Source organism: Sceloporus occidentalis, unplaced genomic scaffold, assembly GCF_023333645.1.
Source record: "Sceloporus occidentalis isolate IW3139 unplaced genomic scaffold, rSceOcc1.0.p SCAF_192, whole genome shotgun sequence".
In the NCBI taxonomy this organism is placed as follows: Eukaryota; Metazoa; Chordata; class Lepidosauria; order Squamata; family Phrynosomatidae; genus Sceloporus; species Sceloporus occidentalis.
The window spans coordinates 12,973-28,983 of record NW_028317172.1 but is presented as its reverse complement, the minus strand read 5'-3'; the positions used below and the strand labels follow the sequence as shown (position 1 = coordinate 28,983).

The 16,011-nt window shown below is 37.9% G+C and overlaps 1 protein-coding gene across 1 annotated transcript; it reads right to left on the bottom strand.

Annotated features, from left to right (window-relative positions):
* Window positions 1-2,968: 2,968 nt before the first annotated feature.
* Window positions 2,969-15,017, bottom strand: LOC149278364 (ornithine transcarbamylase, mitochondrial-like). Its single transcript, XM_089502069.1, has 10 exons — window positions 14,941-15,017; window positions 14,123-14,252; window positions 13,303-13,384; window positions 12,378-12,465; window positions 11,970-12,123; window positions 8,882-9,004; window positions 7,147-7,200; window positions 6,680-6,829; window positions 5,918-6,055; window positions 2,969-3,028 (listed from the first exon to the last, which is right to left on the bottom strand). Exons 1-10 carry the CDS (start codon window positions 15,015-15,017, stop codon window positions 2,969-2,971), a joined length of 1,056 nt encoding a protein of 351 aa, XP_089358195.1.
* Between the last annotated feature and the right edge of the window lie 994 nt (window positions 15,018-16,011).

The following is a 16,011-nucleotide window of genomic DNA, read 5'->3' as shown; positions in this document are numbered from 1 at the left end:
CAAACTTTCTCTAACCAAGTGATTTATTAACATTTTGTGCTAGTCGAGGCCTGAGCAAATGTTTTGCATAAGCTTAATGGGGTATTAGGGACAATGGGACAGTAAAATAACCTTTGGCACTCTAGAGGTTGTGTACTATAATCCCCATCATGCATGTGCAGGTGTTGTAGCATAAACCGCATTAATATACAATTTGCAGACATAGATATAATACAGTGCAGCGCATAGCATAAGCACATGAATCTGACATGCCAGTCTCTGATGGTGGTACAGCATAACTCCGAACATTTTATAGTGATTCAGACACTGAAGGTGGCACAACATGATTCTTATTATTATATAGTGAGCCCGACACAGACAGTGGTACAACATAACTTCCATCACTATATACTAAACTAGGCACTGATGGTGGTACACAAAAACTCCCATCGCTATATACTAAGACTGACATTAGGGGTGCTAAAGCATAACTCCCATCATTATATAGAGATCCAGTGTAACGTTCACCCTTCGCTGGCTGGACTTGTTTGAACTTTGAGTTGCTCACTCCCGTTTCCAGCCGCCCTTGCCACTCAGAACCACTCTGACGGGTTATCAGGTCCAGGTCAATTTTCATGATCAAGACAGCCTTTATAAACCTGCCCAGCCCTGCAGTCTGGGCCTTGACATTTACGTTTTAGGACTACCTGTTTGGTTCCTGCTTTGGTTCCTGCTTTGGTTCCTGCTTTGGTTCCTGATCTGTTCCTGCTTTGGTTCCTGATTTTGTTCCTGAGTTGCGGCCAGCGCCCCACTAAGTGGACTCCCAAGTCGAGTGCCCTGCAAGTGGGCTTCCTGCCGTGTGCCCTGCAAGAGGGCTTCCTGCCGTGTGCCCCAACCCGAGGGCTTCTAGCCGTGTGCCCCAACCCGAGGGCTTCTAACCGTGTGCCCCAACCCGAGGGCTTCTAGCCGTGTGTGCCCCAACCCGAGGGCTTCTAGCCGTGTGTGCCCCAACCCGAGGGCTTCTAGCCGTGTGTGCCCCAACCCGAGGGATTCTAGCCGTGTGTGCCCCAACCCGAGGGCTTCTAGCCGTGTTTGCCCCAACCTGAGGGCTTCTAGCCGTGTTTGCCCCAACCCGAGGGCTTCTAGCCGTGTGTGCCCCAACCCGAGGGCTTCTAGCCATGTGTGCCCCAACCCGAGGGCTTCTAGCCGCGTGTGCCCCAACCCGAGGGCTTCCTGCCGTGTGTGCCCCAACCCGAGGGCTTCCTGCCGTGTGTGCCCCAACCCGAGGGCTTCCTGCCGTGTGTGCCCCAACCCGAGGGCTTCCTGCCGTGTGTGCCCCAACCCCAGGGCTTCCTGCCGTGTGTGCCCCAACCCGAGGGCTTCATGCCAAGTGACTTTCCTTGTTTAGATTGTTGTACCATCATATACAATACAACTCTTAATCCTGATCTTCTGTCTGTGGTTTATTTCCTGCACCTGTCTGTAACAACCCCAGGCCATCATGCATCGTGGGGTACAGACAGAGCCCCTCGTGTCCCCTGCACCTGGGCTCCTATCAGACCTGCTCCCCCGGTTCGTGACATCCAGACATAGATGGTGATACATCATGACTCCTATCATTATATAGTAAGTCAGAAACAGACAGTGGTATGGCATAACTCCCATCACTAATTGATAAGCCAAACAGTGTTACAGCATAACTCCCTTCACTATATTGTGAGCCAGACGTTTGCTGTGGTGCAGCATAACTTATATCACTATAAAATGAGCTGTGCAGCATAGCTTCCACTATATACTGCTGCTGAGGACTACCTATGATACCCAGCAAGTATCCCAAAGGACTTTTTGGCTTGGCATCATGAGATCTTTCACTTTATCACACTCCCGTTTACTCTCTCACACACACACTTAGTCACCCTCTCTCACTCTATCAATATCTCCCTACCTTCTCTGTCGACTGCTTCCGCGTTCCTGTCGGCTTTCCCCCAACCCTGCTTGCTCTCTTGACTCTTATTCTGTCTCAAAAGGGCAGAGCCTCCGCGCAACCATCTCCCTCGATTTGAGAAAAGGGAAAGAGGCTATCCAAATTCCCATAATCAGGGGAGAGGGTTGCGCAGAGGCTCTGCCCTTTTGAGGACTTGATTTCTGCGCCTCATCACAGCTGTTCCCGAGGCGAGTGAGGCACATGCCTCACCCTTCCGACTGCTGAGTTGATACCGTTTTATAAGCCATCATAGAAAAAGGTTTAAAGTTACACAAGTTTTTAGGACCTTTATATGTTTGAGCGCAGGCCTCAAAGGAGGAAATATTGGACGAGTTGCACAGACCTCCATCCCAGGACTATGGTAGATGTTGAGGGCAAGGTAAGCCAGGTCTTGGCAGCTGCCCCTTCTGCCTTATGTTAAAGACAGCCCTGCTCTTACAGGTTCATGTAAATAATGATGAGAGACCCGCTGGCAGACCTATATGAATGTACCATATATGTCAGTAAATGGGGTGAAGAGGCGAGAAAAGGAGCACAGCTAAAGGTTAGAGGAGCGAGATTACGGTACATAACAACAGAGGAAAGGTTAAACAATTAGGATATAAAGGAGAAGTATTGCATGGACGTCTGTCTATCTATCTATCTATCTATCTATCTATCTATCTATCTAAATGTCCAGCACAAATGTAAAAATAAGCTCTTCTAAGTGAACATTACTGTTTTTATAATAAAATGTAGACACTGAACAATAAAGACATTGCTCTAAAAAGTACAAGAAATTTTTATTAAGCAAAAAAATATGACAGGACTAGCAATTCCGACGCTGGTCATGTGCAAACTACAATCAAATTCATAGCAGAATAATGAATCATTATATATTCCACTCAGCATTCTACTCAGCAGCAAGTGAAAACATATTATTTGGTTAAGGATGTTTTCAGACAGGCTTGGTTCTTGTAATTGCTTGTCCGTAACAATCAGCTGCTTGCTGACACATTTCGGGAATTAAAAAGAAGGCTTTGGGAGCTGTGGTGCGTAATCAGTTAGCAAGGAAACCATCACACCCTGAGGAAAGTAAGCAGGGAATATACATCAAAGAAGAAAGCATATGAAAAAAAAAAGCTAAACAAAATGTAATTAACATCTAGGGTACACAATGTCTATTCATATTAATGCATGCTCATGTGAAACAGGACATATTAGAAACCATATAGTTCTGTTTACTATATCCAAGTTTGTGAGTAAATCAGTTTCTATTCCCTTTAAATTATTATTTTTACTGAATTATATAGTGCCATCATATTCTGTCCCGCTGTACAATATGTATAACATAACAATTTGGATCTACAGAAACAAAAGCTAGGAAGGGCCCTGTTTGAAACAAGTTTATAATCTATAAATTGCTGAGGATATATTACACAAGAGGTAAAAGCGCCATAGACCAGCCACATGTTTATCATTGGACACATTTATTAAATAAATAATATTGCTGGACAGGCCAACAGCAACAGAGAGGCTAGGCAATGTGAGGCAGAAGTAGGTGGCGGGTTAACCTGTCAGTTGATAGGCTTCCCTAAAGAAATAGGTCTTGAGGGATTTTTGAAGAACTGCAGACTAGGGAGAGTCCGATCAGCTAAAGATAGAGGCAGCTCTACAGAAGTCTTGTATATGTGTTTGAGAGGTAGAAATCAGAGCAAAGAAGGGACGAAGATCATTAGAGGAGCAGAAGGAATGTGTAGTTGTGTATTTGGAGATAAGTGAGATGTAAGTAGGAGAACTACCATGAACAGCTCTGAAAGTGAGAGTCTTGATTTTAAATTGAATCCTGAAGCTTACAGGCAACCCATGGAGACAATGACAAAGGCTAAATGGGTTAGTAGAGCAATAAACAATGAAGATAAATCTGGCAGCATCATTCATTCATGATGGCTTACAAGGGCATGAACAAGAACTTCAGGTCACACTTATGAAGGGGCGATTATGGGCAATGTTTTTAAGAGGTAGGTCGTAGTTTTTGAAACAGACTGAATGTGAGGAGTGAATAAGAGATTGAGTTAAGGGTGACACCACAGCAGCGAGCATATATGGGTAAGGGGTGATGATTGCACCATAGATATTTTTGGATGAAAGATAGCGTTGGCGGGAGGGAAGATAAGAAGTTCCGTTTTGGGGGAAACTAAGTTTAGGAATTGTGCATACATCGTTAGTGACACGATCTAGGGAGGGAGAGAGATGGGGGAGCAGGGATAGATCTGAGTGTCATTGGCATTCAGGCTCAGCATATATTGATGGGAGTAATGTTGTACCACCCTCAGTGTTAAAATCTAAATAAATCACTGTGTTTGGAGAAACTCATTTTACTATTATTTTTTTTTTAACTTTCTGTAGTTCTAATATTATGAATTTTCTTGTTACTAATCTATTTACTTTCCTTAAAATAACCTCTTTATAGACATAGTGGGGGGGTACAATTTTCTATTCTTGCCTCAGGTGCAAAAAGAGCTAGTTACTATGGACCCTGAGCGGGTCTTTGAAGCTCCACCTTGTGCTGGCCTATATAAGCCCGCAACCTGCAATTGCCCCTGTGTTTTGCTTCCTGCTACCAGTGCATCCTGTTGTTCCTGAGTTCGTGGGTATGACCTGGCTTCGTCTGACTTGATTCCCGGCATTCGTATTCGCTGATCTCTGTACTTCTGATTCTGGTTCATCTAACTACGTGCTTTGGTTCCTGCCCCGGCTTGTATTATTGGCATATGCTCCTGGATTACGATTTGGCTTTGTTAACTTGCTTTTTAAAGTAGGTTGTGAAGTCAGATGCAGTAAGGCCTGTGAAAGGGATAGTGATGATGGGGCAAAGAAGGGAATTGAAGGTCCCGGAGAAGCACTACGGAGAAGTAGGTTTCTTTAACAAGCGTGAGAGCAGAGTGAAAAGAATGTAGCATAAATGTGTAGTACAGGAGTGTAATCGCCTTGAAATCTGTCGTTAATTATGCTGACTAAAATAAATCCACTATTTGGACCATTAAAACTGTCTGCGTCAAGTTAGCCTCAGCAATTTGACTCAACTGCTAGTTTGACCCCATTATAAAGCAATCAATTTACCATGTTCCTAAGAGAACAACCTGAGAGGGCTGACCTACTGTATACCTATCACATCAACCTTAATATACTTCTACTGTAGTATAATGCTGGACACATCTGCTAACCAGACACCAACGGCTTTACTCTTTTGTCTAGTGTACATTAATGTATATTTATGCCTATGGCTATATTTTTGGTAGTATCTAATTCATGTTGCCTTTTGAAACTCAATGGAAACACCACAACAAAGGTAAAATTTTTCTGAATTTACCAACATTGTGAATTTTTATAGTCTTGAGTTAGAGCAGGAGGGCCTAATGGAACATAGTCTACTAACTGAACCACCTGTGGTTTCTGAGCTATTGACAACATGGGGCATACAAACAATATGTTTTACAACCTATAAGTTTAGCGTCAACAAATGCTAAGCTTTCAAAAGGTAACAAACCTGCTAATTTAACCATGTGTACCTCACACTTAAAAAAGTACCAAATATCAAAACTGAAAACTATTATCTGTTGCAAGGTTCCTTACATATTAAACTTGTAAATGTCTTTGGGGGCGAAGTAAAAAATCAGAGTAATGGCAAAGAACCATAAGGACCAAAAACATATTTGGTCCTCTGTCTTTTTATATTCCTGATTGCCTCATTCCTATCCCCTTCATATTTAAATTTCCTCACTGTATTGGCGTTTAATCTAGGAAGAAAATTGATCTTTTGATTCATCTTTCATTCATGTCGTAACCTTCCCTATCAATACCAAAACTTGCAGATCCTCATCCTTCACATTCAACATGAATTTAATAAATATTGTGCTTCAAGTTACATTTTCCTATTTTTATTATAATTTCCCTGTTGGTCAGATGTCCTACCATGATTGTCCACTTCCGATTTTCTGCTTCTTGAAAAACCAGTGATCTTGGAGAATAGAAAACCTCATCATCTACTTCTTCTGGCTTTCTTGGTAAACAATGTAGGAATACCCAGTTGGGAGATGCTACTTTTGCTGTCTTGATTGCAAATTGGAAAATAAATATTTATTGGTAAATCTGTTGACTGCAAAAACTACTTTAATGCTTTTGGATATTCTCTAAAGCAATCAACTGTGATGTGCTCAGGTGCTTCACAGTATAACAAATGGCAAACCTTAGCCGAGTTTAATTAGAAGATGTATATTCAACTGATCAACAGCAATTTTAGAACCACTGAGGTATTAACACCCCATGGTACTTTGTTTGCGAAAGCAAACTAAATGAATACGGCAAATGAATAAGTATTCATGTGTATGCTTGTTAGATATTCAATAGCTTAAATAAAATATTTATCAATTAACTCTCAATCATTTAACATAATGTTATCTGGAGGGTTCTGCTTCCACCATATGTATATTTATGTGAGGGCTCCACCCAAGAAGTCCTAGCAAGTTAATTGTTGAGTTCTGCTCTTGACTAGCATGACTTTAGAATAATTGCATATCCTGCCTGTCTTGCCAGTTTATTCTTGGTTGCACCTTGTATTTTATAAATATGAATGAATATCATTGAAGGGAACACAATTCTTTTAAGACTCATGCTTGGGCGTCTAACTCATTAATTCTGTTTTAGTAAATAGATCATGTTACAGGTAGTACTTACGTCCATTGTGATCTGGTATCCCTTGAAGTCCATCAAGCGCTTCTTTTTCTCTGCTTCTTGTCCCATACTTACCCATGTGTCTGTAACCAAAACATTGGCTCCATGTGCAGCTTCCAGGGGATCATTTGTGAAAAACAGTTTGGTACCAAACTGCAAAAGGAAATTTGGACAGAGGAATTTTGGACTTATCTCTCTCGATATAATAAAGCATTGGTGATAAGAGATAACAGTAGATTTCATCAGCAATACAGAATTTTAAAATGTCACTGATACAATATCCCACGGACATTTCCATGATTATTTTCTTGCTTTTAAAGGGAATTCATGTCCAAAATCCAAAATCTGGATTGAAATGCTGTGACATTTTCAAATTACATAATGAACACAACAGCACTGTAACTGTTGCTGTCTATTGCATGTATCAGGTGTTCTACTTAGTATTAGCTTAAAAACAAATAAACTTTTACCTCTTGGGAAAACTGCTCTGCTGTTGCAGTTACTAAAGGATCTGCTTCATAACCCTTAAACAATAAATAAGACAACATCATTACAAGCAATCAATCAATAAAACGATTCAATAAATATTCAACTAGAAAAAACAATCAGTGACACTAATTTCCAACTTTGACCTTTTCTTTAGGCTTCTTTTCCTTTGTCATATATAGAGAGGTGTGAGAATATCTACTTTTTGTACAGATTTCTGTTTTCATTTGCTATTGACTATCTATACAATTTCATCAGTTTTCTGCTGCTTTACTGAATCATAGCAGGCTGTGGCAGGTAGAAAATGAACAGGAAAACAAATTTACTGCTGGCACCCAAGTCTAGTAGGAACTAGTCTTGCAGAGCAGCCAACGTGTCGTTTGCAACATGGTGTGCCCAAAAATCTGGGTAACAGGAGGAACAAAAGTTTATTACTGTTACACGCGAAGACAAAGCTGTACAGATAATATCTACAATAATGTCAATTTGCTGTTACCCTGGAGGGTACTTTTCTGGGCAGTGAAGTGGAAAGCCAACAGGTTCTTGTTGGCTAAAACATTATTGTGGTAGGTTAATGTATAAAGTAGAGGAATAAAACAGTTCTCCGAGACTGCCAGCTTAACATAAAAAGGTGCTTTCAATTTATTGTTCATGTTGATACACTTGTTCTATAATAGTGCAAAAAGAACAGATACACAGAACGTACTGTTGTTTAATAATTGAAAATGCATTTTGATGTAAATAACATAAATAAATAATGATCATTTTGAAAAAGGTATATCTTTACAGTATCCCCCCCATTCAATCATCTCTCCCTTTGAGTTCTGTCCTACTCTTTTTTCCTCCTACCCTAATTCTATACCTGCACTCTACTATTATAGACCACAATAATAATATAATCTTTTATAATTTAACAATATTAAATGGTTTGCCTGCTGTACAAAGAATTAGCATACAAGTTCTAGCTTTGAGGAAAGAAAGGAAACGAAAAATGGATTCATTACAGTAGGGATGTGATAGATAATTGAAAGTCTGTCAATAGAGCTGTTAAAGTTTATTCCAGTGAAATAATTTTAACATGCATTGGATACGACTATGGCTATCCTTTACGCGACCAAGGACCCAATAAACTCTTCTTTAATGGGCTTTTTCCAAATGTGCTTTAGACTACTATAGTACTGCACACATTTGGCTGTGGATGATAATTGTCTTCCCTAAAATTCACTGGACTACAATAGACACCATCCCAGCTTTTAGTGAATAGATGATGAGCTTCATTTGTTGAAGGCTGTTGACTTAGGGCAGGTAAGTTTAAAAAAAGAAAAATAAATGTAAACCATCAAATGGGTCTCATTTTGGCAGCATCTCTACAGAAGTAGTGCATTATGTATTAGTTTTCCTATGGCTTGATTATCTCAATCAATGGTTTGGGAAATAAACTCTATATACAGAAATACGTTGCAGATGGCTGAGCAAATGTCACACAACAAGCCTTTATGATATAAATAAAATAATATTTTCATTCAAGAAATCTAATTCTTCTCAACGCATATATCAATATCTGTGGATCTCCACGTTCTTCCTTTGCTCCTAAACATGTCTGGTTCTAAATTCTATTTGGTTTTGTGTGATATAATAAAACCAGCCTAATTATCACTGATGTGTAACATCAAAGTGTCACTCCTCCTAGAAAATTCTATTGACAGGTGCATTCATTACCTTTGGTGTTGCGATACGCAGGTGCATTCCACATTTGGCAGCGCTCAGCATGATTGAATGTAGTATATTATTTCCATCCCCGATCCAGGATATAGTCAGTCCTTTCAAGTGGCCATAATGTTCCTGTGAATGAAATCATAAACGATACAATTTAATTGATATTGAACAAAGATATACAAAAGATATAGGTATTCAACAATCCATTTTATTATCTTTCCCAATTTTTTTTCTTATACGAATTAATAAAATGAACACAGGAATTTATGTGTTATGCTTTTTAACATGTTGTATATATATATATATATATATATATATATATATATATATATTGGGGTTCTTATGACAGGACTGCAAACCTAATGCTACTAAATAAACTCTGCAGTCCTTCTCAACTTCTTGAGTTCAAGCAGTAAGGGTGGTAGGCCATGACATTACTTGTTGGCCATAGTTCTTATGATCATAGGCAATCAATGGCGGAGATAAAAAGTAACCTGTTCCAGAGTCAGACCACCTTGTTCCACATCTAAACCACCAGGCAAACAAGCACCATTTTCTTTGCAGAATGGTAAATATTCTACACTACTAATGAAATTAGTCAATGACATTGTGACTTTTAAACATAATGCATTTTCTCTATTAAAATGTTTCCTTCTATTTAGACATCACATTCAATATATTACTTTTGTAGTCCACACTACGTTTTACATTGACAGTAACACAATCTATTTCATAGTAACATAGGACAGATGATGTATTCTACAATGGGTCTGGGAGCCACAGATAACACAGCTGAACATGAATCATCTAATTATGCATACAGTGGCTAAAATAAAAGTAAATTTGTTTAATCATTCATAAATACAATACTTTCTCCAAGCAGTGTGTTATTTTGGCAAGACATACAGCTGAAGTGGAAAATGAACAAAATGAAGTTACTTTTCTTTACAAATCTGTGCAGTTCCGGAAGCATTAGCATTCATGACGGCATGATTTATTAATGGGACACTGTCACCTATACATTATAGATACAGAACATGAGCCATTAGGAGCTAATGATCTATATATTGCGCTACCAGAGTTGAAAGCAAATGATTAAATTAACTATCTCTGCTTCATGCATAATATGGGCATATGGAGAGCCGTTCGTTTGTATATGATGTCGTGTGATGATGTCACCAAGGTCAGAGCCAACGAATTTAAATGCTCCTTTCTGTTATACGGAACTTTATAGATAAAAATGTAAATATAGATTTATACTTATACTATAGATGTATGTAAACGTACAGATTCTATTTTTGTGAGCTCAATATAGATGGCTAAGAATATAAGGATTAAATAAAGCTGTCATTTATACCTCATGCCTCAATGGGGTTTCAAGTGTCATCACAAGCTTGTCGCATGACATTGATTTTGATCAGCTATCTACTTCAACCTGTACTTTGATCAGAACATAGTGATGACAGGTTATCTTTAGTACCCTACACTCGAAAATCACAGCGGATTAATGAACAATACCACTCAGGCCATAAATCAATGAAAGGTGTTAGTGATATGTATTATAAGCCAACATATAAACATCAGTTCCACATTTAAACCATTTTCATGTTCTGCATTATTAGTCATTTATAGACCACCATAATATCCCGCATGTCTTACCCAGATAAACGTGAAAAAAAAATTGAAATAAAATTATAATGTGAATAAAAAATTATATAATCTCTTATAATTGTGCTTTGAATCGAAATTGTTTTTCATGTTCAAGAAACCATCTTATTGCGTGATTTGCCAAAGATTGGAAGAATTGATGTACTAGCAGGGACTATTAGTTACAGTATAGGATTGCTTAGCAACCAAGCACGGCAATACGGCTCACACTGAGCAGAAGCTTTTCCTCGACGTGTACCTCACCAATTGCACTGATTTTAAAAGGAAATTCTTATGAAAGGACATTCCACGTTTAACTGTTCAGTGTAAAATGTTAAATAAATATAATATGGGTGCATCTTTAAAATAAGTACTTGCATGAAGAATAAAAGTCATTTGCTAAGTACATTTAAATGTTTTTAAATATAGCAGCGTGATGTTCTAAAATAGTTTATAGTTCTCTTTCTTTATTATATTATAATAATAATAATAATATTTTCAAGTTGCTTTCATGTGGATAATGTGTGACAGCCCTTTTTATACACCTTACACTCCTCCTGCCAAAAAAAGAAAAAAACTATTTGATTTTGGCAATTATTTACAGTAGTTGCAAAATGAAGAAATCAATAAATTGCGTATATGGGAAATTCTTGCCAACCATAGCAGCATAACCTGTGCAACATAAATAAATAGAAGGTCACGTACAACTGTACTTTCAAAGCAAAACATGATCTTGTCTCAGTAAGACAGGAGATACTTTAACACAGGTGGGTCGTTATGAAGGTGTCATCAAAAGGGTGCTGTGTCAAAGTGGCTTCAACACCAAGTGCCTCATCTCTTTGTATGGTTAATCAAGATAGTTTACCTTTTAGGCATTCAGTTGTTTGGCTATGTCAACAGTAACATATGATGTGGATAGATTTTGTAATTTGTTACAAGAAGCAATGGTGCACTAAGGTGAATGCATCACTGGTGCACTGCATAAATGCTCCCTTGTAACTGTAAAGCTATGTGTGTGTTACAGTATGAGTGTGTTAATGTATGGGGTTAGAGTGAGTGTGTGTGTTAGCATATGGTATTACAGATTGTGGGTGGGTGTTAGCGTACAGTATTAAAGTGTGTGTGTATGTTAGTGTACGGTGTTATTGTGTGTTATTGGGTGTTAGAGAGAATTTGAATGTTAGTCTGCGTATGTGTTTGGAGTGCCGAAGAAATCCTGCACCCAGGTTCCAGTACACCAAATGTCACCCTTGACTAGAACGAAAAATGTATAACGGAAACAAAACTTTTAAATTTTATGCACAAATACATCTACTTTGGTCAGTAAACCATTTACAATATTTATGAATGTGTTTAATGAAAACTATGCTTCACAGGCAAATAAATATGGGTTTTTAAAGCTTGTTTATGTGATAACACTCTCAGCATAACTGAGTCCCATTACCTGTATAGTGAGGTAATCAGCAAGTATCTGGATAGGATGGTAGGAATCAGATAAACCATTCACTATCGGGATTGTTGCTTCTTTAGCTAGTACTTCCAGGTCAGATTGTTGATAAACACGTGCTAGAACTGCATCAGTCATACCTGATAATACCCTAATAAGGAGAAAATAATATTAGACGGAAATACACATTATGGTGACAATGGAGCTCGTCAACCCTGGTTTTTATGTATTAATAATGCAGCAGATATAATGGAGGAAGGGGACAGGGGCATGACATTAAACATTTTACAACTTAACATAAATAGACTAAAAAATAATCATTCTACAACTCCCATGCAAAGGAATACGGTATGGACAAGCCCCTGTATAAGCACACAGATTTAAAGTGGATAAAACTGATTCAACCTTGCTGTGTCCTTCAAACTTTCATTGACCCCTAAATGAATATCTTGTGTTGTAAGAAAACAAGGGTGTCCTCCAAGCAATGCCCATCCTAGAATGAAAAAATAGGCAATTTTCATTAAATCTGTTTACCTTACTATAAAACTCCCTTACCGGTTACAAGAGACTACAGTTGTTGTAGTTGGCCAACTCCGATGACACCAACCATCATTGTTTTTAGTAAACTAGATCTCTTGGAAATGTCAATAGAAGTAGGGATTAAGAAGACCACAGGAAAACAGAATGCCAACAATGCAGGCAATCATCTTTTTACACTAACTAAAATTTATTAATTTGATGTATTGTTTTATTATCTAGAGGTAGACCCTATCCCCTCCTTATTCCTATATGTACCTAGAAAAAAAGAAGCTATAATGCAGCGGCACCCCACAATCCAAATGTGTCTTTGTCTCAGTAAATCAGCAGATGTTTCGACATAGGATGGCCGATATGAATGAGTGATAATTGCACATAATTGGACAGTGCAGCTTTGTGGGACATTCAACAAGCCCAGTCTTTTATCAGCAACTGTGAAGCATCAGGGTGTCACATGCGCCTTATTACACAACGTGAACATGCGGAACAGAGGCCAATAGAACACTGAGGGATAGTTAATTTTAAAACGACCTGGTACCAATCATAGTCATAAACCTACACATGATTTGTAGAATAAATGGCTCATTGCATCATAGTCAATAGAACCATTTTTTTTCTATTAATTGAGTAATTCTCATAAAAAACATAGCATACAGTTGTTGTTTTTTAAAAAGAGATTACAAAAGTGTAGTTTGAAAACCCTTTTCTTAGTTAAAGGCTATAGCTTATGCAGTAGATGGCTTTTGAGTCACCGGAAAATAAAATAAATGAAATGGCAAAAAAGTAACCTCACCCGTTTCAGTGGAAAGCCGTGTTCTGGTACTTCTTTTTTCGAATATCATAGCCAGAGATTTTCCTTGGAGGAGAGGCATATACTAAGCATTTAAGAAAGTTCTAAATTAGAATCGGTATATAAGTGTGTTACCCTTAATATATTTAGATTTTATTAAGTAAACATTTTATGGTTATTACAAATGAACCTCTATTGCTTAGCTGGAGTTTTAAGTTGATACAACACAGTCCTATATATGCACTAACATTATAGTTATGAGTTGAGGTAAGGAGGCCAAGAGGTCAGCAGTACTCAAACCCAACAGACAACAATCTTTCTGTTCACTAAAATTCAATTCACTGTTGAGTTGAGTGATGTGGTTTTAGCAATTTTGAACATCCAGTGGAATTGAGTTGAGTTGTCATCAGGCTTCTCTCCACAGCTGTTTAGTTACCATCAATCTGACTTTAGTGAATCTGTGAGTTTCCATTTAGATTTACTCTGTTATGTTTTCCTCAATGGCCTCCTTGTTCCTTTTGTGGCAACGAGCAAAGCCTGCTATGTGGGCCCTAATGGCTTGACAAAAATATGCAGTCATGATAAAGGCTGAAGCAAATTAAATCAATATTCCTTTTACACATAAGAGGTCTATCCTGATATCATCCCTTGGTACATATCATTATGCTGTAAGCATGATGTGTCTATAATGTGCTTTGTGACCTTTATAAATCACCTTCTCTCTCTTGTATTTTGTCATAGTTATAATGACTAGTTCTGTTTTACATGTTTTCTCGTCTCAAATGTTTATTCATCACCTGGTCGTTCTATGTGTCCAACTCACCTCTCCTTTCTGCTTGATTCTGTATTTTAGATCTGCAGCCACCCAGAGGAGATACTTTATTTCTTCAGAATTATAATTTTTCAGTGTTAAGAGGTCACGTCCCTTTAACTGCACTTGATTATGTGATGACCTGTATAAACATGTTCAGAGACATCAGGTTCTCTTAAAATAGTTCACAGATCCTACCGATATCTTATGATAAATCTAGATGTAACGGAGATAGACGGAGATGTCCATGACTCAACATGTTGTATACCGTATTTTATTTCCCTACAATGTTTATTTAAGTGCATGTGTATAATTAGCACTATATTAATATACTCATAGACATGCTCAAGGAACAGATAAGGCATTAAGTGCAACCATCATTCAATGTTATCACCAATTCTTATTCTATATACACTATACAGCTATAGTAATTAAGTTAAAATAAGACACAAGTCCATCGAGTTCAACCTCGCTGTTGATCCAAACCATGTATTACAATAACCCAGTTTAATTTTCACAGAAATATGAATGTAAAAATGGCTATTTCCTATGCTGTGAGAGCTACAGTCATCCAATATATGATTTAACCCTTCATAGTAGGGTGTCCACACCAGCCAGATCATGTAATATGATATGAAAATATGTTTGAGGGAGTAGGACTCTCTGGGATGGTCCAAAATTCTCCTGATAAACAGATCATACACTGCTGCAAAGAGAGGGATTTGGGCAAAGTACATGGCAGAGGGTATAAAATGGTCTTTCTTGAGCTGTAAATAATCGAAAACACTCTAAGAAAAGAAGAAAATGAATACGCATGAAAAGCAACCTACCGAAAATTATGCATAAGAAACTTGCTGCTGTTCCTTAAAGATGATGTATTCAGCACGTTTCTCAAAAGGCAAAGCATTTTTTCAAGTAATATAAAACTCCTTGCAATTATATATCAGGTTTACTGAACACCGAAGTCCCTCTATGAAAATACTGAATCGGATGTCTACATTTGGTTTATGAGGTTTTTTTTAACTGGTAGGGGTGTGCTGGGATTTTGAAATTGATCAAAGTACTAGACCACTGTTAGATAAGAGAAAATATTCTACCCGAGCAAACATTACTAGTTTGTGTAATATTTATCTTTTTGGAAATCCACTGGGGTAGAGATTGCTCATTTTAGTAAATAAGGTGTTCCGAAATGTTCTGAAACAACATAAGGGAAAATATTTTAAGAACACGTGAGATAAAGGTTGATTTGGGCATCCATGCACTCCAACATTTTTGTATTTCTATGATCCAAACTAATAATTTTACAAGAGGTGTTTACCAGAATGCACATACACTAATTTGGCATAAGCAATATAAACATATTAATATACCCTACAGTGCTAACCTTTACCAAACAAAGGCATCAGGATTAAAGGGACTCTCCTGGCATCGTAATTACTTTAATATATATATTACATCTGAGAGATCCCATTAAGTTTACATGGAACCCATGAAAATGCATGGGAAAATTCTGCATAATTCTCCTATATCTAAAACCATATATCTATGTTGTATCAAAATTACTAATGTGCCCCATATGGACTTTTCGATTTGGCTTAGTGGGTTTTTATATGTTAGGATTAGATAGGTAAATGCTCTCTACATAAAGAAACTACTCATTAGTTACTATTAGTAGGTTATCTTATCAAACAAAATCCGAGCGGTGTCTGCAGCGTGGTTGTACATGTAAATTCTAAAAGGTTTTCCTTCACTGTAATGCAATTGTTATGTTATTTACTACTTATTATGTCCATACCTGGGAACCATACCTTGAATCCTCCGGGTTGCGGGAGCGGGGTCTTGACACACCCTGCTCCCCACCAATTTTTCCTTTAAATTGTCCTTTAAGTGTTTCCCGAACG

Excerpts from the sequence above, each read along its gene's own strand:
- LOC149278364 (XM_089502069.1), bottom strand. The coding sequence starts at position 15,017 with ATGCTTTGCCTTTTGAGAAACGTGCTGAATACATCATCTTTAAGGAAC. Across the intron at positions 12,466-13,302 it reads ACGGCTTTCCACTGAAACGG|GATGGGCATTGCTTGGAGGA; the intron begins GTGAGGTTACTT and ends TTTTCATTCTAG. Across the intron at positions 9,005-11,969 it reads CTGATTACCTCACTATACAG|GAACATTATGGCCACTTGAA; the intron begins GTAATGGGACTC and ends TTTCATTCACAG.